The 23,593-nt window shown below is 52.4% G+C and overlaps 7 protein-coding genes across 7 annotated transcripts; 5 read left to right on the top strand and 2 right to left on the bottom strand.

The window, feature by feature from the left end:
• Positions 1-15: 15 nt before the first annotated feature.
• On the top strand, positions 16-3,429 carry HMPREF1120_03172 (uncharacterized protein). Its single transcript, XM_009157227.1, has one exon. It carries the CDS (start codon positions 335-337, stop codon positions 2,246-2,248), a length of 1,914 nt encoding a protein of 637 aa, XP_009155475.1. The 5' UTR covers positions 16-334; the 3' UTR covers positions 2,249-3,429.
• Positions 3,430-5,368: 1,939 nt separating this feature from the next.
• Positions 5,369-13,091, bottom strand: HMPREF1120_03173 (polyketide synthase). The gene is made up of 4 exons (XM_009157228.1): positions 12,813-13,091; positions 12,149-12,711; positions 5,888-12,089; positions 5,369-5,830 (listed from the first exon to the last, which is right to left on the bottom strand). The coding sequence occupies exons 2-4, from the start codon at positions 12,424-12,426 to the stop codon at positions 5,786-5,788; spliced, it is 6,525 nt and encodes a 2,174-aa protein (XP_009155476.1). The 5' UTR covers positions 12,427-12,711; positions 12,813-13,091; the 3' UTR covers positions 5,369-5,785.
• A 1,426-nt stretch (positions 13,092-14,517) lies between these two features.
• Positions 14,518-15,104, top strand: HMPREF1120_03174 (uncharacterized protein). Its single transcript, XM_009157229.1, has 2 exons — positions 14,518-14,825; positions 14,885-15,104. Exons 1-2 carry the CDS (start codon positions 14,792-14,794, stop codon positions 15,058-15,060), a joined length of 210 nt encoding a protein of 69 aa, XP_009155477.1. The 5' UTR covers positions 14,518-14,791; the 3' UTR covers positions 15,061-15,104.
• Positions 15,105-15,583: 479 nt separating this feature from the next.
• On the bottom strand, positions 15,584-17,569 carry HMPREF1120_03175 (uncharacterized protein). The gene is made up of 2 exons (XM_009157230.1): positions 16,062-17,569; positions 15,584-15,997 (listed from the first exon to the last, which is right to left on the bottom strand). Exon 1 carries the CDS (start codon positions 16,633-16,635, stop codon positions 16,321-16,323), a length of 315 nt encoding a protein of 104 aa, XP_009155478.1. The 5' UTR covers positions 16,636-17,569; the 3' UTR covers positions 15,584-15,997; positions 16,062-16,320.
• Positions 17,570-18,175: 606 nt separating this feature from the next.
• On the top strand, positions 18,176-20,555 carry HMPREF1120_03176 (uncharacterized protein). Its single transcript, XM_009157231.1, has one exon. The coding sequence runs from the start codon at positions 18,718-18,720 to the stop codon at positions 20,413-20,415; it is 1,698 nt and encodes a 565-aa protein (XP_009155479.1). The 5' UTR covers positions 18,176-18,717; the 3' UTR covers positions 20,416-20,555.
• Positions 20,556-20,679: 124 nt separating this feature from the next.
• HMPREF1120_03177 (uncharacterized protein) lies at positions 20,680-22,460 on the top strand. Its single transcript, XM_009157232.1, has 2 exons — positions 20,680-21,096; positions 21,166-22,460. Exons 1-2 carry the CDS (start codon positions 20,986-20,988, stop codon positions 21,841-21,843), a joined length of 789 nt encoding a protein of 262 aa, XP_009155480.1. The 5' UTR covers positions 20,680-20,985; the 3' UTR covers positions 21,844-22,460.
• Positions 22,461-22,509: 49 nt separating this feature from the next.
• On the top strand, positions 22,510-23,340 carry HMPREF1120_03178 (NADH dehydrogenase (ubiquinone) Fe-S protein 6; the record flags this gene model as incomplete). Its single annotated transcript, XM_009157233.1, has 3 exons — positions 22,510-22,878; positions 22,930-23,097; positions 23,146-23,340. The coding sequence occupies 3 exons, from the start codon at positions 22,510-22,512 to the stop codon at positions 23,338-23,340; spliced, it is 732 nt and encodes a 243-aa protein (XP_009155481.1).
• Positions 23,341-23,593: the final 253 nt, after the last annotated feature.

Consider the following 23,593-nt stretch of genomic DNA (forward strand, 5'->3'; position numbering starts at 1 on the left):
GATTTTGTCAGGCATGTGTATTTCACCTCAGCGGTTTGCCTTTCGCTCAATTTGGAAGACGACATGCTCATTAGTAGGTAACCATCATCAGATTTATTCCATCATACAGTACTGCAAGGCATGACCATTCTAGTAGAGGTCACCAGCAGCCGCCCGGGTTCGACAGCAGGGCATTACTGAGAGCCGCTCATGGTTGAAGGTCATACTACATCACGTGCTTAGAAATCCAACCATTCTGGACACGGGGAAGACTGGCGACTCTTCCTTCCACCTCATCACGGCTGTTTGGTTCAACCAAGGACGATCGGGCATGGTCTTTGAGGCAGATTGAACCATGTCGGTAACAAGTAGTACGAGCACATCAAGCGCTCTCATTCAGCCATCCCAGTCCCCGACCACAACAAACTCTTCACGAAAGAGATCTATAACCGGGAAAAGAACCAATTCACTGGGGTGGGCCAAATCCGATTGCCACACATGTTCTTCCCTAGGTCGTCACTGCGATAGACGAAGGCCGCGGTGCAGCGCATGTCTGAACGACGGAGTGATATGCGCCGGGTATGTGCAACAGCTGGACTGGGAGCGGGCCACCCGTCGGCTCAAGAAGTCGAGGGCCAAGAACTCCAGAACCCATACGAAACCCGAGCCAAACTCATCAGCTACTGAGGCGACCGCACCTCTGCAATGCAGCGCTCGATTACCTACACCATCCTCATTCGTGTTTGTGGAACAGCATGTACCGGCCAGCCGGGCCGTGAAGCGGGCATCGAGGAACTCTGCCAGATCGCCGAAAACACCATCCGCCACAGATGCTAAGAGCCGCTCTTCAAGCATCAGTACGGCTATGAGTATTCCGACACCTCCTTCTCCTTCTTGGGCATACGATCCCAATACACCAGCTTCGCCGTTCTGCTCGTCATTGTTGCCAACGACAAGTGTCACAGTCAACACACGGCTGGACCATTACAATAGGTCGGTGTTCTGTACTTCTATTCCTCCCCAGATCGGAAGACATCCTGACGACTTTGAATACGCGTTGGCATTCTATGACTCTTTCTTCTCCTATATCACGCTCACCTACGCCGTACCAGTCAATCCATGGCAAGCCGCCCTTGCACACATGAAAGATGACATTCCCTGCGTACGTGATGCGGCAGTGGCCCTGTCGCGTAGGCAACAAGCCCATCTGCGCAGCAGGCCTGAGGGACTCTCGGTCTTGCAACTCAAAACTCGGGCTCTCTCCGTATTTGCCACGCATCTTACGGATATACCGCTGGAGTCTGGGATCAGTACATCTCTCCTTTTAATAGCCCTGGATTACACCGAGTCCGGGGTTTCTAACTGGACAATCCATCTGCGAGGCGCTTTCCGCATCCTGGAATCGAACGGTGGTATTCGCGTCGCCGAATCCCGACCTCACCTTAGAAGTCAGATCGCCATGTTGATCTGGTACGATGTCACTGCTGCTTTGATCTCTCGTTGTGGGCCCGTCTTTCCCCGATCATACTTGGAAGCCTTGATGTTATGGCAATCCGAAAGCGAATGGAGCATTCTAGCCCTTAATGGCCTGCCTGATGAAATGTTTCTAGACATGCACCAACTCGCAGTTGCGGCTGCGCGCCCCGAGACCTTCTCACCAGAAAAAATCTCAGAGCTCGAGTGTAGGATTTGGAATGCACAGATCATCATGCACGAAGATGAACAGCTGGCTCTGATGTCTAGGGCTTGGAGGGCAGCGCTTCTTCTTTACATTGCGCGCGTGTTCCCCCGTCCCGACGCACAGCCTTGCAGCTCTCTGGAATTGAATTCGCCCACAACTCCCGCGCTCAACCCACATGATTTGGCCTTGGAAGTTCTGCGGACAACCGAGGCAATCCCGGCGCACAGCAATTATCAGAAACAATGCTTCATGCCAGTCATGCTGTCGGCTTGTGAACTTACATCCGCGGATGTTCAACAGAGAAAATTCGTGCTCGATTTCGGTGAGCGCTGGAAACGACGCACTGGAATCTGGATCTTTAATGCCGGACTCGAATTCATGGCAGGCGTTTGGGAGAGGAATCAATACATCAAGTCTACCCCACGACACAGATGCAGTATAGACCAGATGGGTACAGATGGATTGAACGATGCCGACAATGATCTCGAGCACAGCGTTGATGCTTCCCAGACTTTGGAGGAATCCATCGAGGTTCCATGGACAGAAGTCTTTCCCCGAGGTGTAGAGCACGGGTTTCTTTTTGGATAGCATCAAAATCGAGCATAGGTAGACTGGACTTGACGACCAGTCCTTCCTATCTCTGACTGAGGCGAGCTTGCAGAGACCCTTACACGAATGTGAGGCAAAACGCATCGTCCAGAGGGCTTGCATTGAATGCTTGCAGCAGAACTCTAACGTGGTGGAAGGATCCTGCCCCTGGGTGGACGAGGGCCTACCACATTCAGGCACATGTCGCAAGTACAGTGTACAATACTTGACGCCATTGGTTTGGCCACATATGGCGATTGCGATATAGAGCACAGATACTTGTACGATGCTGTCACACTCACACTCGGCCATTTCAGGAAACGTCTCATCGTTCTCGTTGACCCTCTCGCACCCACTCCATCATGGCCGTCATTTGGGCAACGTCAGCTCGTTCCACAACCTCGGGTCACGATTTTATCGTCATGGTGGACCGATCAAGGACTGTGGTTGAAGCTTGTGGGTTTATGGTCTTGACGCCTGCATTGGGGCCCCTGTATTGCGTACATCTGTCGACGCAATCCAGCGTCGCCGTGACGCGCGTCCAGAAGTAGTCAACGCGCCATCCAGGGGAACTTCAGTAACATGGGCATTTCTGAGACCGCTTTTCGAAAACCGTGCCGCCGTTTGATTTCAATTCAATACAGAAGCGTGCGGCCTGTGGATTCTCGGTGACCGTTCTCCATTTTGAACAAAAGAGGAGGCTAACGACTCCATCGGCCTACGGGCGGTGGACGCCAGAGGCACGACACGTCGACCCCCGTGGTACATGTTCTTCGACGGTTATCCGGGCACGACAATCTCCACCGGTATCGACGCTACCTATATCAACGAGGAAAGATGGAGCAGAACACTCCAGATCTCCTCGTATACAACGGCCTGGGCCGTGACAGGGGGTTAACCTGCAATCATCGCAGGCTGATGAGTGTTCGACCTCGAAGCACGCGGCTCAATGGAACAATGTCTCAACGAGCGAGGGACTCGTGAGACCTTTGGCTTTCACCGCGCGGTGAGTCGAGTCGGCGGCCCTTTGGAGCTTGGTCGACGTGCTGTTTGCATCGGTGCTATCATCATGGACCTCCCTGAGAGCCACTGGCCCGGCCACACATATAGTGGACTATTAGTCAAAATGAATGAATATACAATAGCTGGGCATATACGATATGACCTTCCAGCACTATCAGGCTTCCTACTCCATTGTTATTATTGCATTGGCAGCTGCCTCGGTGGCTCGTAGGTCATGCTGACTCAGATGTCCGTGTGTATGTGTGTCTGTGTCTGCGTCTGTGCACGGGGGAGAGACACAACCATGATCACTGTGTGGATAACCTCCCCAATGTCTCCACACGCCTATGGACAAAACGTAAACATTGCCTAGGTACTTCCCTACTAGTAGTAGGTAAAACAAACAACAACAGTAAACAACTTGAACAGAGGTAAGTACCGTATCCACGGTTGCGGCACGTCACTTCAAGATTGCCACTTGCTGCAATGGTGCTGCCGTTATCAAATCAAGGCCGGCTGTATCACACGTACGGTATTTGTGACCATGTAAAGTCGAAACCATTTCTTCAGTCCTGTTACGCACGTCAGACAAGTCCTGATTTTCTGTTTCTTCGCCTTTTGACTTTTTGGTATCCATCCCCGACCCAGCCAGCCTCCTACGTAGTTAGGTACATTATTGTACCTACCTTATCTTTCCGGGAGGCTTCAAGATACCTAAGGTAAAGGAGTCGACCGCAACAGCTACAATTCAGCACTAGTAGGCTGGCCCCATTAGTCCTCTCACTGCATGTTTTACTGCATTTCAGGCAGCCTTCGACCACCCCTGCCGCACCGCCCCGCCAGCCATCTTCCAACCGGCTCTTCAGTTCAAGAGTGAGAGTTACGGGCAACCACCCCCTCAACGCCATGGTCTTTAGGTGTTGCGGTACGAACTTAAGATAACAGTTAGCATCGGAACAAGATTGTGACCAGATCCGGAATGGAAAAATGTAAGACAAATGAATCCCGCGAACTAATGCAATCAATATTCTGGCGATGATGACGATGACGGCTTTTGACCAGCTGGATACTCTGTTCTACGAGTACAGCGCCCGCTGAGATAGCTGCTGCTACTGTGTGTGAGAGAGCCGAACTGAGACATGCATGTACACTACTACTACTACAGTACAGACAGGAAACTACCCTACCTATCTTACCACCACTGTCACTACCTAGGTACACTGCATCCAAGTTCACTGGCACGACGTTCAAGCCAAAAGCTATTTTTACCCACCCAGATTCGCACTTCGGAACTGCAACCCCACCTGCTAGTATAGCACCTACCTTACCTACCCTTCCTTACCTCTTCATGGCAAGCTTTCTCCGACCTTTGTTTGCTACGTCACCGTCATCGACCGAGGTTCCAATTGCACTGCCAGTGCAATAGTGAATAATGCCCTGGCTTTCGCTCTCAAAGTCTGCGCGACTTTCCAAGTTAGCCCATGTAAGGTACCTTACCTACTACTACTGCCTTGGGCACCATGCCCGATACACTGTGGCCTAAATCGGCTGGGCCTAAATGTCCTCGACGGTTAACTGTAGACGTGGAACCTGTCAAATGTCCTGTTACCACTGTATAATGCTCCAGAGCTACCGTATTCAATGCTTCGTCCTTCCAAGTCTGTAGTCGCTACGGGTCCGCTGGCTAGGGTAGGTACTCGTGGGGTTGGGCTGCCGACATGGCTCCGTTACTCCCCGCCCTTGGGTACGCGCCCAAAGTAGAAGTGATTCTCAGAACAGGCGAGAGGCGCAAGACGATCGCGGCTCGGAGTGGTAGTCAACATGAAAATCACTCCGAGGCTGGCTGAATCGCGTCGCATCGCTTTTGGCCTGGGATCCCCCCCGGTTTGCTGTTTGGCACGCTGGGTGGAGGTCGTCAGGGACCACAAGTATTTCAAACCAAGTCGACAACATGCTCGGGTGAACCATGCATGTGGCTAAGATCGACGTGGCATACCTTCATGTGACATGCAAGTACGCATCAAACCGTGGGAAGCAGACGTCTACATTGTCGGTAGGGAGAGGACCATACACCAGCCAAGGTTCGTATACAAACGAAAGACCAGGAAACACAGGACGTTTGGGAAAATGATGATGTGCATTAAAAGCCGCAAATCTGGCTTATCGTAACAACTTAGGCTATGGATGGAACTTGTAGAGGCGGAAAAACATCCTCTTAGAGAGAGACAAAAAGAAGTAGCAAACGCCTATCCACCCGCTGGTCCGGCGGAAGCATGCAAAACCCCCCGATGCAATCAATCAATCAGTCTGTAAGTTCACTGCCCAGTGAACCAAGAAACAAAGTCCCCCAACGCTCTAGAAATGCTCAGCAAAAATGCGGCCGCTGACGCTCCAAACCCCAATTTTCCAACATAGTGACGAAGAGTCGTTCGTGAAATGAGCAAAATTCTATGTCCATCAAAACCCCATCCCTCTGTGTCGAGGATCTCTATACGTAACAAGTCTGAAGAGTTGCAGATGTCGAGGTCAAGCTCTCTACATGGAGAGAGACTCCCGGATGTATTGACCAACACCCTTAGCCTAGAAGAAATGGTTAGCTCGAAAGATTGCCACACAATTGGAAGGAGATTAACTTACCACCGGTGGTTTCATCATGGTGAAATGGTTACCAACCACTGTAACCATTTTACAGACTTCAGCACCCAAAAGCTTGTCCCATCCATTGGGTCCAAAGTCCGTGCGGTTTTCCAGCAGCCACTTCATGCTCTTCGGATCATCCGCTTGTGGCGGCGGTCTCGGGTCACCGGGCTTGCCGCAGACACCATCAGTGGCCCAGATGAGCAAGGTGGGTGGTGCATTGAAATCACGTGTAGACTTCAGCTCAGGGCGGTAGGCAGTCAACGCCTTGATGCTGTATTCGAAATGGGGTAGCAGCCAGTTCGGGGTCTTGCCGGTACCTGTCCCCAAAAGACCAATTTCATCAAAGAAGTGGTGCAGGCGGGCAGGTAGAGGCTCCAGACGGATCGGGCATGGCGAGTCGATAAGAATCAACTTCTCAACCGTGTAGTTCTTGTCAGGGTGGAGCTTCTGTAAGTCACTGAGTTGTCTGGTGACTTCGTAAGCAACGACACCACCTGCTGACCAGCCCCCGAGGATATATGGACCATTAGGCTGTCGGCGAAGGACCTCTTCAAGATACAGCTTGGAGACACCTTCGATCCCGCAAGTATAGCTGGTGGGATCTTTCATGAATGGACAATTTAACCCATAGACAGCCAGGTTCTTGCTGTCAATGGCCGGGATAGACACATAGGATGTGGCAGACCCGGAGCCATCAGGGAACAAGAACAGATTCTTGGTGGCTGTCTTGGGATTGCCCTGAAGCAACACAGATGTGGCGGGGGGCATCTGCACGACAACCTCAACCGGAGGCGCAGCAGGAGCGACAACGACATTGGTCCTGACCTCTTGTTTCGGTGCAGGCGCCGGCTTGGCTTTCTCAAGACCCAATGCTTTGCGGAGGTGCGCCAGGGTTGGATTGTCCGCCAAGATGGTCGGATCCAAATCAATGTCATGATCCTCTCGAAGCTTCCCAAGAACGGTCAGGGCCATCAAGGAGTCCATTCCGAGGTTACTGAGGTCAGTAGCGTCCGTGATTTCAGCCAGATCCATCTCCATTTCTTGGGCGATGACTACGCGAATGGTCTCAATCATATCCTGCCCTTCGGCGGAAGGTGGTTGAGCCATCGCCTCGACAGCAGCGGATTTCCCCTGTTCCTGAGGCTTCGCTGGGAAGTCTTCGGTGTCCGGGGTGGTGATGCCCGACTCGACGGTATCCTCGTCGCTCTCCGAACCCGAGTCCGTAGATTCAACCGAGCTTGCATCACCAGTAGCAATGGGCTCAGGACCAGACATGCCGCTGAGATGCTTCCGAAGGGCGCCCACGGAGGCGTAATCGGTGAAGAGGGTGCTCTCAACCTCGAGGTCAAGATCTTCCCTGAACTTGCCAGAGATGGTCAGCGACATCAAGCTGTCAACACCCATGTCAGCCCATTGGATATCGTCATTGAGTTCAGATTGGTCGACATCAATCTCCTTTGCGATGATTTCGAAAGCCCGGACGACAAGACTACCAGAAGAGGCTTGCTTGGGTGGTGCTGGTGCCTTGATCTTTTGTGCCTTAACCGGCTTCTTCGCCTTGACCTTGGGAGTGGGCAGTTCCACGGAAGCAGGAGCAGCGAGGTTGCTGGAGGCTTTGACAGTTGGAGCTGCTTTCGGGGTCGCAGATGCTGGGGAAGCAGCCTTTGCATTGGCCTTAGGTTTGGGCATCATCACATCCATGAGCTTGCGGGGAATGCACTGGAATCGCACACCACCCGCAAGACCGACGACCTCCTTATCCGCGTTGAAGACATAAACATCACCAGCTCTCATCTTGCTTCCTGCAACTGGCTGCATCTTGACGTATGCGTAGTATTGCTTGTCATGCTGCAGCGGCTCAATGAAGCGGAGACTGGACCAACCATGAGAAATGTAGCACTCATCTTGTGGGTTGACGGTAGCATTGACGGTGAAGCCTGAGAGGTGGCAAGCGCTGTCAATGAAATAGGGGCTGAAGTAAAAGTCGCCATCGTTCGGCCCAGCGCGGAATCTGATGTTGCTCGTCGCCTCGAATTCCGGTCCATCAAAGACCACGCTCTGCATGCCTTGGAATATATCGGCGTAGTCAACGAGGGCGCCGAAGAGCTTGTAAGCCATAGCGCGACTAACCTTGTCGGCTTCACCATTCTCCATCTTGTGTTTCAACATGTCGATTCTCGACTGGATCAGGTAAGAAGTCTTGCTCCATTGTTCTTTCCAAACAGCAGCATCTTCGAAGACGATCACGCACTTGGCATGAGTGACATCTTTCTTTCCATTGTTGCTGGTCACAGCGAAGTCCGCTTTCCTGGCATCGAGATCGATCTTCATTGTCATTTGAACAATTTGGCTTTCAGGCTGATTGATGTTCTTGAGCAGAAGAGGTGCCGGATTGTCCATTGTGCCAATATTGATGTCCACCTTCTCACCCGGCTTCAGGAGGCCAACGCCGTAGTTGACCAGGGTGTAGGCCATGTCGGCATACAATGTGGACGGGCAGAGACCACTGCCGTTGACAAGGTGACCGGCAATGACCGGGAACAATTTCGGGTGCGCAAAGTCGGACTCGGCGACAATCGTGACAGTCTTGCCCTTGACCTCTTCGGAGACAATACCTTGAACGGAGGTTGACAGATATTTCCTCGCTTTGGCAGGCCCTGCTGCTGCAGCGGCGGCTGGAGCTGGGGCAATCGCCTTGGGGTAGTCGCCCTTGTACAAAAGCCAATCTCCAGTGTACTGTAACCAGTAATTCTTCTCGTCGAATCCATAGAATGGCAAGTCGTTGAGCACGCGCAAGGACTCGTTCTCCTTGTGGAATGCATCCCAGTTCAAAGACTTCCCGGCCGTATAGAGGCCGGCCATGGACGCAGAAATGATCTTCCAGGGGTCTTCATCACGGCGCATCGTGGCCAGGGTTGGGACTGACAAGCAAGATTTGATCATGCTGGCGCAGAGGGGGTGACCGCCAACCTCGAGCCAAAGCGAAGTATCGCTAATGGTGGCGGTTGACATACCAGCGGACAACCCACCGACAAAGTCGACTGTCTTGCGGCAGTGTCTACTGAGGTAGAATGCATCGAAGACGCCCCCGACACTGACAACATCGCTCAACAGCGGCGAGATGACAGGAACACGGGGTGCGTGGTACTTGACCGAAGAGGCCAATTTTTCGAAGTCTGCCAAAATGGGATCGACTTGGGATGAATGAAATGCGAATGGCAACTTCAACTTGGTGCACTTCTGGCCAGCGTCCGCCAGTTTTTGAGCGACGGTATCAATATCGCCCATTGTGCCGGAAAGAACAGTGTCAGACACGCCGTTGATGCACGCAATTTCAATCTTGCCATGGCTATTGGCAACCACATCCTGGAGCCCACCAACAGGAGATCTCACGGCAAGCATCGCATGAGTGCCTGCTGTGCACTTCTGCTCCAGCAGCTGAGCTCGCTTACCAACCAGATAGATGGTGTCGGCAATGGACAGAACGCCAGCGGCTTGGAGAGCAGCGTATTCTCCCAAGGAGTGACCGATAACAACACTGGGCTGAATTCCCCAAGTCGACCAAAGATGAGTAAGAGCCATTTGAATACAGCACATACCGAGTTGGACGACTGTGGGCGGTAGATGCTGAACTTCCACAGATCCATCGATCAAGGGCATAATAGAAGGGAGCCCCTGCCGAAGAGCGATCTCATTGAACTCTTCGATGTCTTGTCGGAATTGCTTCGATGTCTCAAACAATTTCTGGCCCATCCCAGTGTACTGTGAACCTTGCCCTGTAAAAGCCATAGCAATCTGAGGTGAGGCAAGGGGGATCGGGTTGTGGGTCTGGTCCTGAATGGCCCTCAACGAAGCTTGCAACTGAGAAATTGACTGAACTGGGAAGGCGGCGCGGTAGCTGTAATGCGCCCGGCGGGCCGTGACAGTGTATGCAAGGTCGGGAAGGCCGACATTCGGGTGCGCATTCAAATAGGCTTCGTATTTGGCAAGGGTCCTCTTAAAAGCGGCCAAAGATTTCGCTGAGAGTGTCACCACATGGGTCGATCTTGGGTCAGAGGAGGGCTCCGTTGGGACCTCCGGGCCATCTTGCAAAAGCATCGCTGTGTTACCACCAGCTGCACTAAAGTTGTTGATGAACACAGTTCGCTTGCCACCAGGTGGGCGTGGAAAAGGCGTTGTCTGGAAGGCAATATTGACGTTGCGCTCCTTGAGATCTGGTGCAAAGTTCTTGTTGATCTGTTTTTTGATGCCGGTATGAGGCGGGATCTTGTTCTTTTGCAGCATAAGGAGCACCTTGATCAGAGCGGATACGCCAGAAACGGCCTCACCGTGACCGATGTTTGACTTGACTGCACCAACGTAGAGAGGCTGGTCAGGACGTCTTCGAGGCTGTCGTGGGGCAAAAACAGATGAGACAGATTCCATCTCGATGCCGTCGCCTGCCTGCGTGCCTGTGCCGTGCATCTCAACGTAGTTGACGTCATTGCAGTGAACGTTGCACTCTTTGAGCACCTTGTCGAACAAGAATGCCTGATTCTCCGCACAGGGATGGGTGATAGAAACGGCTTCTGCTGAATGGTTCGTGCCAATACCGCGGATAACACCCAGAACAGGGTCTCGATCCGCAAGGGCATCGTCAAGACGCTTCATGATGACCGTGCAAACACCATCGCCGCGGCAGTAGCCATCAGCGTCATTATCCCATGTCTTGCAAGACCCGGTTTTGGACAAGAAGTGGCCTCTGCTGAGACCAGAGAAAATGTCAGAGTTCGTGAGCACATTGGCACCACCCGTGAACACAGTATCGCACTCATTTGCTCTGAGAGATGTGATTGCGACGTTCATAGCGGCAAAGCTGGATGAGCAGGCAGTGTCGACCGAGAAACTAGGTCCGGAAAACTTAAAAAAGTAGTTGATCCGACCAGGTCCGAAGGCGCGCACGCCACCTGAAATGAAATATGTATCAATATCCTGGGCGGCATTGACCTCACGCCAATCGTCTGAGGTTTGACCGTAGAAAGTGCCAATTCTGTCATGCTTCGTCGAGGGTGTTCTGCCAGGGACGATGCCAGCCATTTCCATAGCCTCATAGCCGGTGGTCAACATCAGCCGCTGCATGGGGTCAGTTTGTGCGGCTTCTCTTGGTGACATATTGAAGAACCTCGCGTCAAACAAGCCTGGCTTCTCAATAAAATTGCCAAACGGTGTGTGAGAGGTGTTCTTCTTCTTTCCACTTGGATCAGTGTGGCTCTCGACAGGGAACCTGTCGGGAGGGACCGGCCGGTGAACATCCAAGCCACGTTCCAACAATTGCCAGAAAAGCTCATTATCTGCGGCGTCGGGGAAGCGACCAGAGAAGCCGACAATAGCGATATCAGCCTCTCGTTTTGAATGACGCGTTCCCTGCGGTGGCACTGTACTCCAGGTGGAGTGGTCTTCCAGCGTGACCTTCGTTGTTGAGGCTTTGAGAGCGGAGACCACACTGCTCGCCAGGTTTGTCGGTCCAACAGCGAATACCTTGGCTTCCGACGCCTTCCCTGCCGCACAATATTTCAACACCTTGTCCCATCGCAGGGGATCGATTATGATTTCTTTCAACGCGGCCTGGAGAAGCTCAAACCCATTTTCAGCGTTGAACGGTTTGCCGGTCACGCTTGAGCAGACGGGAAACCGCACTGTGGTATTGCCAAAGATTGTCTTGGTCTGCGGTCGTAAGATTTTGTCCAAATCGGATTGCGAGTGTAGGTGCGATGCGTGATAGGGAGCGAATATTGACACTGGAGCACTCTTTTGTGTGCGGAAGAACTCTGACTCTTCGAAAAGACGGGCTTTGGTCGATGGCGGACCGCTAATGGTGACTGAGGTGGCGGAAGAAGCACTGATCCACAACTGGTTGATGGGTGATGTACCCTTCTCTTTGTGAAAGGCATCCAGAGCCTCCTGCGCAGATTTCTCGTCGGCAGCAACGATGGTGGACCACGATTGAGTCTTGGAGTCACATTCTGTCTGCTGTGCAACTTTTCCCACGTGGGCACCAGCTCTGAACGCTATCCGGACCGCTTCGACCGCCAAAGGAATAAGGGCTGTCAGGGAATCTGAGGCAGCGACTGCGGTCGCAGCAATTAGACCTGTGCACAGACCGACTAGTCGAGCATCTGAATTAGGTTGAATATACGAAGGCCGTCTCTCCTCAAAGGCACTGCGCAGAATGTCAGATCATGGTCAAGCGAGATTCAGGGGTAAGGCGAGAGAACATACCCAATGAAATGACAAAACTGTGAAATGCAAACGAGAGCACTCTCGGTCGCGGCATCCTTCGCGTCACCTCTGTAATAACGGTCGACAAGCTCTTGGATGGTAGAGAAATTAGGGACTGCTTTGGAGGGATGTGATCGGTTCTGGTTTTCGAATCTGACGGCTTCACCAGCTCTTTCCAGGAAGCTCTGCAAGAGGACATTGTCCTTCCGGGTAAAGACCTTGGTGAAGAACGCCCGGCAGTCAGCCGTTTGGTCGCCGAAGACGTAGACCTCCTCCATGGTGCTGGTGATCAGTCGACGAACTTCAAACGAGCGTTGCTTAACGAGAGTGTGAGCGAGTGGACGGGGTGGTAGGCTATCATATAGGAGACGGATCCCAAGGCACGCCAGGTGAAAATAGATTCAATGGCCCAGTCGTGAATAACAGCGCCCCCTGGTGGGTCAAGGGCATGCACGAGATCTGCGTTGGAAATCAGAGAGCATGGCAAGCATCCAAATCTGGAGAGACTGCTTGGTCGAGTGTCGCGGTCATGTAAGGCTCCACCGGCCGTAGCGGGTGCTCTCCTAACCCTGGTCAGCACTTTTTTCGGGGCCCGAATACAGTAAGCGAAGGGGCAGATCCATATGAGACAAGGCCCTAAGGCCAGGGTTGGTGGTAATCTTACACAGCCGTTACCGCCGCCTCTGTCAGATAATAATAATGGCACCCGCCGCCTGCGCCTTCAGGCCAGCAGTAAAGTGGGCTTGTCGCAGGCCAACCAGCTCGAGGCCCTAACCGGACGTCAACACTGTTCGTCAATGCAATGATGCCGTTCGTAGCTAAGTTGAGGATGTGTGGCTAAAGGATCTCAGGAAGCTCAGCCGCACGCTGGGTCTGGAAAGGATAATGATGCATTGGGTTGTTGGCTACGGATGCTGGGCTGACTGGAAGAGGGCCCTGGGACGGATGGTGAGTGAAGGATACGAGCTCAAGTTACAGTTAGTGCACTGGTAGCGCAGACTCTCTTGGCTGCGATTAGCTACTGGTAGCGGTTGCCCAACTCGCCCTGCTGTTGTGATGCACTGGCAGTGCAGTAGAGTAGTAGTAGCATAGCATTATTGCATTATTGGTTTTACCCCCCGGCCCTGCCTTCAATTCCCAGCCCCCATCGGCACCAGCGCCCAGTGTCACTACCCCAAATGCAAAGCAAAGGCATACAACGGACGGTGCAGCCACTCGCAGCCCAATCTGCAGACACGGCACAGACGGACTTTCCTTCCTTCTGGCGCAAGGTAACATCAACCCAGATACTAGTAGTGTAATCCTCTGGTTCTGGCGGTTGCAGCTTGTGCTGCTGTTCAAGTTGCAAAGCGAGTCTGCAGTATCCGTGGCAGGAAGTGACACCAGGCGCTTCCAAGTTAGCGGACACTGCGCGATCCCCGAAGCGGCAATGCGGACTTCGACTAGAGCCCTATCGATATACCCCTGTCCTGTTTGTAAAGACAAACAGGCACATTGGTGACAATACGTCGAGACCGATTGTTACACCCCTGTCCGTTTGGCTGAGGCTGAGGATGGATGCTCTTGTGGCGGCCAGGAGATTGGAGGAGAGCACTGTTAAAAGAGACCTAAGATCCGCATGAACACGGTGATGACTGCATGACAATCAGAATGCATTTACGGGTTGTCTTTCATTCCTCGGCTATGGATTGTTCATTGTGATAATAATATTCGCCGTGGGCTGGTTCTCCGCCGATGACATGTCTAATAACTACGCTCCGGAGCCATCTGACTAGGATGTACAAGGAGCATGAAAGCTGGTCATGATGAGTACAATGGATTACAACCTATGGAGCCAGCATCTCGCACATGCCTAGGTACTGTACTGTAGGTACTGTGTGTGCAACGTTGTACTATGGTGCCCAGTACCTCTGTTAGGCCCTCCCAGGCTGACAAGACGCTTGATACCCATATGCTGTGGCAACGGGGTTCGCTAAGTAACATGCTCTTGATTTGTCTGGCTCCCCTTAAAAGGCGAAGCGATAGAGCGGATCCTCACGGCCCTGGCAATTTCGCCGGGGCCTTGGGCCATAGGCGGACTCTGTGGCGAATGAACGATCACCAAATTCTCCTGGGCTCTGTGCGCAAGGGCGAGCCGACGTGTGGGCTTGAGTCAAACATGCTTCACCTTTCCTCCACCAAGGTCCGTTTAGCGTACCTGAACTACGACATTACTCCTATTATCCGCCAAGGGGGTTTCCTGCCAGTGGACTGCTCTATATTTGGCGTCACGCCCTGAAACCATGCCGCTTCGGGCACAGCGTTGTTCCAAGCCATCAGGCCCGCAACACTCCATTTTCCACCACCCCCCACCAACTCGCAACAACAAGTGACGCCGGCTGTCTGGCAAAAGATTCCATTCCGCCCCTTATCCGAGTGCGCCAAACAAAAGGCTCTGATGACCCAATTCACCTTCTTGGCAAGGAGCATGGCACCCCGCTATCGTCACAAGAGTTTCATTATCGGGTGATGCTTCTTCACTTCAAGTTGGTAGTGGCTCTTCGCCTCGTATGTGGCTGAGTCCCTCCATTATTGTAGCCAAGTAGTTGCCGGCCATTATTGGTACAGGAGTTATGTCTGTGGAAAGAGGTGCATGAGACCTGGATGAAAAAGCCCCCCGTTAAACGACCATATCCAGGTAGGGCTGCCGTGCTGGCCGAGATAACTAACTTGAACTACCTGCGCTAACACGTGCAGCACAACTTGAAAAATCGCAGAGACACCTGTATTTTCAAAGTGGAGAGTATAGTAAGGGGACTACTCGCTTGAAAATGGTCCAATCTGCCAGGCAAGAATCGGAAATTCCAGTTGTAACTGGTATTGGAGTCTGCGGCAAGGTGCTCAGCGCACTTCATCTTTTGGAACGGAAGTAATTGTAGGTGTGTAGCAAACTCAAGCGAACCGAAGTCAGTGCGAGTATGTCTATTCTTGTTTCACTGCCGTGACATCCTTGTCGTCCACGGCATGACGCAACTGCGGCACATCTACAAGGCTGCGCTTCCGGCCGACTGTCGTTCAAGTTACCGACGATATGGCAAGGATGTCATCCGATCACAGACAGGCAGGCCCAAGCACCAAAAGGGGCCAACAGCCGCGGGTTTGCAAATGGTACAGTGATACAGTATGGTGCTGTCGTTATCGTCCTACTACTGGCAGTGGAACTTCACGGCCTCCACTAGTAGTATCACAGTACTATTGCTTGGTACCTATCTGTTACAGAGTCCGCCTTGTGGCTTGTGGGTCGAAGCCCATCACCGAAATCGGCAAACCCCGAACCACTAGTACTTGCATCCAAATTCTCATACCGAAATATGAATGCTAAGAGCGAATGTACATACCTACCTAGGTACCAATGCAGTTCGCCTGCAGTGTAGCATCATCACTGATCAATAGTGGGCGGAAAGTGTCAGGCCGGGCGAGAAAGACATATTACTAGTAGCGCAAGGCGTACTGTAGACATATCCAGGTATGGATGTACAATACCTGGTCGGTAGGTAGTAGGTTTCCAGGCTTACAGTTCATCGCGGCCCTTGCTTCATGCTCAGAAACGAATGCATCAACATGGGAAGAATAAGCACTCTTCTGACCAAATGTAAACTGCCCGCTACAATGGTTTTCGCGAGGATGCTGAGACCCAGTAGCATACCGCATTCCCATTGTTTGGGCCCACTGGTCCCTGGTTATGGAAACACCGGCCTGGCGGTGACCTGCTGCAACATACAGTAGGTCTTAGGACAAGATCAAGCACTTTGGACAAGATTGTTGCCTGATATCTTGCCGCAAGCACATAGCATGGAAGCAGATATATACCTAGGTATAGAAATGCTTAGTGTGTAGCAAGGCGGAAGCTCACCTAACCTAGGCTCTCACTTACTATACTGCTCGGTGCTGCCAAACGCATTCATACCCGTATACAATGATGCGACTGCAGATTATGCGTTGCGGCTGAGCACGCCCTTGACCGTGACAAGTTGAACGTTTGAAGTCGCATTGACTTATCCTCGGCCAGCATTGATGTAGGACACCCTCCGACCTGAACCCTGGCCCCGGATAACATCGACATAGACTGGGCTCGAAGCGACGAAGAAAATGAGCTGTTCATCCGCCGAGCCACGGGTATATGTGCCGGGAGATCAAGTAAGCCTGGGCTCAAGAATTGAGCCGTACCCGATGCCTACTGCTGCCTTTCCAAGAAGATTAGCGGGTATCGACGCCGAGGGATCAACCCACGTCCATCGCAAATTTGACGAATATTTGATAACAGACTTTGTTCCCTCCCGGGCCGAGAAGCCCTTGCCGTTGGCTTCAGAATGTCCGCGATATACCACTTCACGCATGCTGTGCCCTGACCTAGGACTTCGCCGTTGTCCTTGATGTGGCATGAAGTCACGCTGGTAGAACGATACCCGCGTCTCACAAAGTCTGTTCAGCCTCTTCGCCGCCGGCATATTGACCACTGTCTCATCAGGTCCTCGAAACGGCACAGTGTTGGCCCCGCCTAGAGCGAAAGCAGACGGTGCATATGCAGCTCACTGGCGGCGTTTTAAGCTGGTCGAACTTACCTTAGCAATCTGATGAAATGGACAACATGTCCATGGAACCTAATTCCAAGGCAAACCCCTTTACATCGAACAAGATAGGCGCTTCTCAAGCCTGTACTTGCTAGATATCACCGCTCAAATTTCCCTCAACTTGCGCTCAGAGAGTTGTGCGTTTACCCGACAATGGTTCATTGTCATGGTCTGCAACTGCGAGAGCATTGAAAAGCATGTAGTAGAGGGTAGACCACACTTTGCTGAACCCCCACCAACAACACCACCCCTTGTGCCATCAATAATAAAACAAGGCGCAAGCCGCTGCTGTTTCTGTCCGAGGAATCCAGACCATGTCCGGCATGGCTCGATTTGCAATAGGCCTGCAGCTTTCAGCAACGGGCTTTTTCATCGTTGCATTGAGGCCATGGATGTGGGCAAAGGGCCAGATCCTGTTGGACTAGAAATCCGCCACTCCGGTTCGTTCATACAACATTGTGTGTGTTGTACAGAACCGTGGAGATAACGGCCACATCCTGGTAGTAGTGCATCGTCAAGAGCATCTGCTCAGGTTTATTAGGTCAAGCTCCGCAAGAAACCTGTTTTGCTTCGCGAAGTTATGGCAGGGTCCAACACTGGCAGACTCGGAGTGACCAGCATCAATCAATGCAAGCAGCGTTATTTGACAGGTGTACAACCAAGTACTTGTACTCTCCCGCTGATTAGTTCACTACTAGTACTTGATGCCAGTGTCGAGATTCAGTCTTCTTGGCTATACTTCGGGTGGATGCAAGCATCTGTGCCTATCTACGCCTATTACAGTCCTCTCTACTATCGTATGTCCGCTCCTCGGAAGCGGGAAATAGGACAGGAGCACACTAACGACTGCTGCAAAGTCCGCCATGCTGTCATTGGTTTGGAATTGGAAAATCAGGTTCATGTCAAATTGATTAGACACCACGACGGTTTGTCTACTTGTTTACATGACATGTGTCAGTGCATGTATCCTTGTATTGCGCGATGACCTTTCCTTGTATATGCCATTTCTATGCCATCGGTTCGATGGGAGGGCGGACTCGTGAAAGCAGGAGCATTCCCTTCCCGGTGCCTAAGATAGTAGTAACGTACAGCCACGCGGTGAGACTATTATAAACTTTCAGCAAATGTGAATTCTTAGGGCCGGCTGAGCAGCTTGGTACATGGCGATGGCTGTGAGCATGTCAGGGTGTCAGGGGTGAGTGGTGAGTGGGTGTGAAGAAGACGGCTGCTTGGCGAAGGCCCCAGACTTTAGGTACCCATACCAGACAATTAGGCCCCGGAAAAAGGAGGCCGGAAGGGCGCACTGGCAGGCAAGCTCCAGACCGAGTGCTACTACTAGTAGGATAGGCCTCCTTTATGGATTCTAGAGTTCCATCTCATCTCACGGCAATCGATATTGCGCATAACATACTTGCTCCTTGCTGTGGTTTGAGCTGCCGACGATGATACTCCCCGGGAGGACTGTCTGAACATCGTCTCGTGCGGGTGTGCTGCTTCTGCCACCCGGGGCCGTAGGCGCAGCGCACCCCAAGTTTGTGGCTGATATCATTCCAATGCCACCGCAGCGAATTTTGATATGTACAATTTATAGACGAAACGGGAGCTAGCCCTGGTAGTTGGGGGCTTTGCAGGTCCCGCCTCATATGGACGAGGTCGAATCGCACACACGAGGGACCGGACGGACCCATGGCTCCTAACTGTCAGGTCCCTATCACCCCTGTCGGCCAGCTCATCTGCTGCCCTTTAAGTTCCGGATGTTGACGTTGTCGTGTCTCGACGATGGATCGCCTTCAACTACCTGAGCATAGCGACGCTCGTTGATCGACTCACCACGCCCTCTGTAAAATCATTGTTATTTTGCGAGCAGTCCTCCGTTGGTCATCTGTCACACACAGTTCAGACGTCTTGTCGCTTCACGTTCTCTGGCAAACTCGGGTGGTCTAGTTCCCGGTCTCAACAATGACCAGGCTGCAGAAGCAGCAACCGCCTGCCTCCACAGGCAAACCCAATGCGCCGGCACCGCTGCACACTGCGGTCCCTTACGAGACGCTCCCATTGACCGACCGGCAGCCCGTCCTCGTCTCCAGCACCGTGAAACCCAGTACATACAAAGAACTACCCTCGACCAACCCTTTTTCTCCGCACTATGTCCCTCCAGAACATCAATCGGACGCGCAATCGAATCCCTTTTCGCCAGTGTCCCCCTTAGTGGAGTCGCCGTCCATGACACGGGAACAGCAGCCGCAAATCGTCGCGCCACGACCACAGAGACCTGATGTCGGCCAAAGAATCCCGGTTGATCTGCGGCGTCTGGATGCAAAGTCCTGCTCTGTCTCGCAGCCTCCAGAGAAGCCTGTAAAGCCGGTTAGGGTCGCGAAAGATATGTTTGACGGCGCGCTTCCGCCTGTGTATAAGCGCGAAGCATCTCAGCCGACCAGCTTTAGCAGCGATTCGGCTCCAAGGTCGAGCACGCATCAATGTGGGAAATGTGGAAAGAGGCGAAGCGAGGGGCATGCCATGCATGGCAACAGCTGCACACAATGCGGGAAACGAAAGGCTAGTGCACCCGCTGCGATATCTGCCCAAAGTCCCTCTGTTGCCCCCGGCGCTCATGGGCGCAAACCATCCGAGGGAAGTTCGTCCCATCAGTCCAAACATTCGTTTAGCACCGCGAGCCCGGTCAACTCCCCACGTTCGCCATCTGAGAAGTACTGCACCAAATGTGGCAGACACAAACGACCGACCTCAGATGCAACGTTGCAGTCGCCCAGTGCTAGGTTGAGTCCCACTACTGCACAAACCGGAGCCACAGACCATACTTCTGCGAGGGTGAAGTCGGCCGGACTATCTATACAGCCAGATATGCATGGGATTCATAATCCAGTGTATCCCAAAATCGATGTGATCCCGCCATCAGCGTCGAGCTACAGGCCATTGAACTCGGCCCTTTCGAACTATGGAGATGAATCACCTTTGGTCGGGAGCGCCACGAAGCAGGAATTCAAACTTTTCCGCAACTCGTCCCTGGCCCGCTCGTTGTCACGGCGTCTGAGCAGGAAGAACAGGACGGTATCTGCTCCTCTTCCCAGCCAGCAACTGGCTGCTGATGAGCATCCATCTGGGGAACACAGTGCTGGGAGACTCATCAACATGATCAGCAACGCGATGCAAACTCCACCACATGACCACAGTGCACAATATTCCATGCTGGACCCAGTGTCCCAGCCGGATCGTCCCACGACTCCCTTTTCTTTCGTGGGTGGGAAAGATGACCAAGACGCGTTTGAGATGGTCGACCTGCGTGATAGAAGCTCCTTCTCCGAGAAGAACAGCCTGGAACAGGTTAGAGAAGACATGCCGGTCATGCCTCTTGACGATCATCAAACTACGATCCCGCAGGATACTATCGATGTTATTCCCAGATCAAAATCGGCGGAGCCCCATGGCCAGCACTTGTCCGTCCAGGATGCGGAGCAGCGACCGCAAATTACGAGGTTCAAGAGTCTGAGAAGCGGCGTCTCAAGGATGAACAGCACCGTGAGCAGATCAACTAGTTTGAAGAGACTCGGCAGTCTGAAGACCGTTCACCACAACTGGTACAGGAATGATATGGCAATTGAAGGCGCAACAAGTGATAATGTTATTGCTGCTTTTTGACCGGAAAAGATGGATCACCCTTGATAGCATGCGTTCATGATCACGATTTGGTTGATGACACCACGTAATTTTAGTTAATTTCATAGTTTTCCAGGTTTACTGTAATGTTCAATTCAGACGCCGCATCCATGAGTTCAAAATGTTTCACCTACAGTAACTGACGAACCGACAAGAATCCGCTGACTTTACTAGTAGTGCATGTGCAGGACTGATAATGCTAGCGAAACATGAGCGCAACTGACGGGGCGATATAGTGCTGGTAAGGGGACTACCATCGTAACGGCGCCAAGGCAAGGCTGCGGCCTTCTTACGGTGATGTCAGTCTTGAGCCGAGAACCATCTCATCGTCTCCCAATTCCACTCTATCACAGAAGCGACACTGATACACTGACCACTCACCTCTCTATCCTAGGCCTATTCAGGTTGACTTTTAATTCTTCGTACCGTTGTTCAAGATTGACTCGTCCCAAAATACTGTGGTAGCACACCTTCATCGACAATCTGGCCGCCTTCGCCCTACAACACGCTCTTCGACGGCTGGAAGAAGAGCGACAGGCACGATCAGGAACCATGGGCGACCTGCAATTCGCGAAACAATTCCTGACGACGTTGGATAATAAGCCCAACAAATATCCATCTGATTATGCCTTCGACCCCCAGACGTTTCAGATGAGGATACCCGTGAGTCTACGAACACCCACCCATTCCTCCAGCATCACGGCAGACGCAGCATGAACTGACCGTGTATAGTACACGCTCCCCAAGCTTTCACATCCGCCACATCCCCTTCCCCCAAAGACGGCACCCTCGGCACCGGCTCCAGGTTCCGAATCTGCGGCCCCCACGGTGACGGTCATCTTGAAATCCGCACGAAATCCTAATATGACACTCGTGGTACCCTCGGTAGACCCGACGACCACGACCATCCATGCGCTGAAAGAGCAAATACAGTCCTATCTGGGAGGCCCTACCGTTGTGCATCTGGACAAAATCAAGGTGTTGTGGAACAAGAAACCGGTGCCGCCGTCCAAGAGGACTGTTGCAGAAGCATTGGACCAGAAAACGGTGGAAGGGGATGTCGAGTTTGGTGTCATGGTCATGGGTGGTGCTCCCGATCCTCCACCCCAGGCTCCTGTGTCGATATCTGAGCCTGAAATAGCTGCTGCTCCATTGTCAGAGAAGGCTGCGGTCGAGGCAGAACGCAACAAGCCAGAGCCCACCGCCATGGAGGGTGTGGAAAGCTCTTCAACGACCACGTCCGCAGTAGTCCAGCCTGGAGAGGTCAGTGGACAGGATGTACTGCGGACGACGGAGTTTTGGGTTGACTTGCAAGGGTTTCTGGAGCAAAGGGTACGTGATCAGGCCGAGGCTGCCAGACTGAGGGAGCTGTTTGAGCGAGCATGGAGAAGTGCGACCTCAGCACCCTGACGCTGGCGTCGGTGCAATGAGGGCAAGGGACGGTCATGCGAATCGATCAGTTTCTCAACACCGGGTGGGTACTTAATATGGAGTGTGGTCTTATGCAATTTTGTTCCAAGACGAGGCCTGAAACTCTACTGTGCCCAGCTTCAGGTGCGAGCATGTCAACTCATACCTCAGCTACTAATCGCGACGAATACTGGAGTAAGGCGGCACGACAAAGCTTTCCTTCTCCCCCAGCGCCCATCCTTGTACACTGATCATTCTCATTCTGTCTTATGTTTCCAACACATCACATGGTTCTCAGTATGAGTTTTTGCTTTTTGCTTGGCCTTTTGAACTTCACCATAGAGCGCGCCGGCGCAGTAAAGGCAATGAGGTTTCATTTTTGTAGTTGCACATATTATTGCACATATTAAGACATGAGGTTGTGATAGTACATGTATGTAGTACCTCTATATAGATCTCTAGGGGCAGCAGCCTCGTCGTGCAGCGCGTTTACTACCTACAATGTAGGTATGTAGTCTTCTTGCTGCGCCGTATTACTATCACGTGACTGCGATAACGTTTCAATTGAGCCTTTGCGATTGGCCTTCGTCCTTGAGCTTCAGTAACCTCATCCACAACACCGAACTCTCCCTCCGAGTTAGTGGCCTGCAGGACAAGTCGCTCATCATGGCCTCGTTAACAACCACAATGCGGACGCGTATCCACGGCGTCGCCGCTCGCGCGGTACGGGGTCCCTCTAGGCCTCTATCCATGTCGGCCCGTCTGCTGCGCGCAGGACCCGGAACCGGCGAGAACTTTGAACAGGCCAACGATCCTTCTGGCCGCAAGTTGACGCCCAATGTCTCCAAGACGAACGAAACACCGGTCGATGCAATGGGCAACCGTGATGCGCCCCTACAAGAGCTGGCCACCGCGGCAGAACAACAGAGACAAATGCAGGCTCCTAACAGAGAAAAGCCCTGGTCAAGAAGCCAGATGCCGAGAGAGCTTGCAATGACGGGACCAAGATTTGAGCAGACTATTTTCGAACTTCAGGTGGGAACACCTTACAAGTCAAGGAATATCTGTGCTGACATAGAATTGTAGCCACAACCGCTGGCAGCCATTGAACTTATCCACAAACAGCCCGTGCGGTGGGTTGATGCGAAGAGCGTTGCCTGTGATGGCGGTGGTGGTCCTTTGGGTCATCCCAGGGTCTTTATCAACCTGGACAAACAGCAAATCTGCTGGTGCGAATACTGTGGGATCCCATATGTAAGTGTATCCCATAGAAATTGAATCACAGCGAGCTGACAGTTACAGGCCAAAAAGGAGCACAAGGAGCATCTTGAATCGCTTCCTTCGACATCTTACCCTCTCGCACCTACGGGTGACCCGTTCGAGGTCGAATTGCCCAAAACTCCCACAATGAAGGGCGAAGTGCAGGGCCACTATCCTTTGTTGAAGGGTGAGCATGAAGCGGAGGCTGTTGATAACAAGCCGCTCCAGCAGAGATGAGAGGGTGCAAGAAATTTGTATATATTCCCTTGTAACTCAGCGTGGATCCGAGTCTGGCGCAATTACAATCCTGATTCACTTTCAAGGCTTTCTGGCATATGGTTGTGTCTAACATAGAATGGAGACTCTGAAACCCAGTATTGAGCTTAATTTGCACATGCCGCACCTTGAAAGGAGCGTTCGAATTGGTCAATGTTGCAGCAGCACGTTGCGACAAGTCCTTCAATACGACCGGCCTGGCACATCGAGATGG

The sequence above is a fragment of the Exophiala dermatitidis genome (assembly GCF_000230625.1).
Source record: "Exophiala dermatitidis NIH/UT8656 unplaced genomic scaffold supercont1.3, whole genome shotgun sequence".
Classification (NCBI taxonomy): Eukaryota; Fungi; Ascomycota; class Eurotiomycetes; order Chaetothyriales; family Herpotrichiellaceae; genus Exophiala; species Exophiala dermatitidis.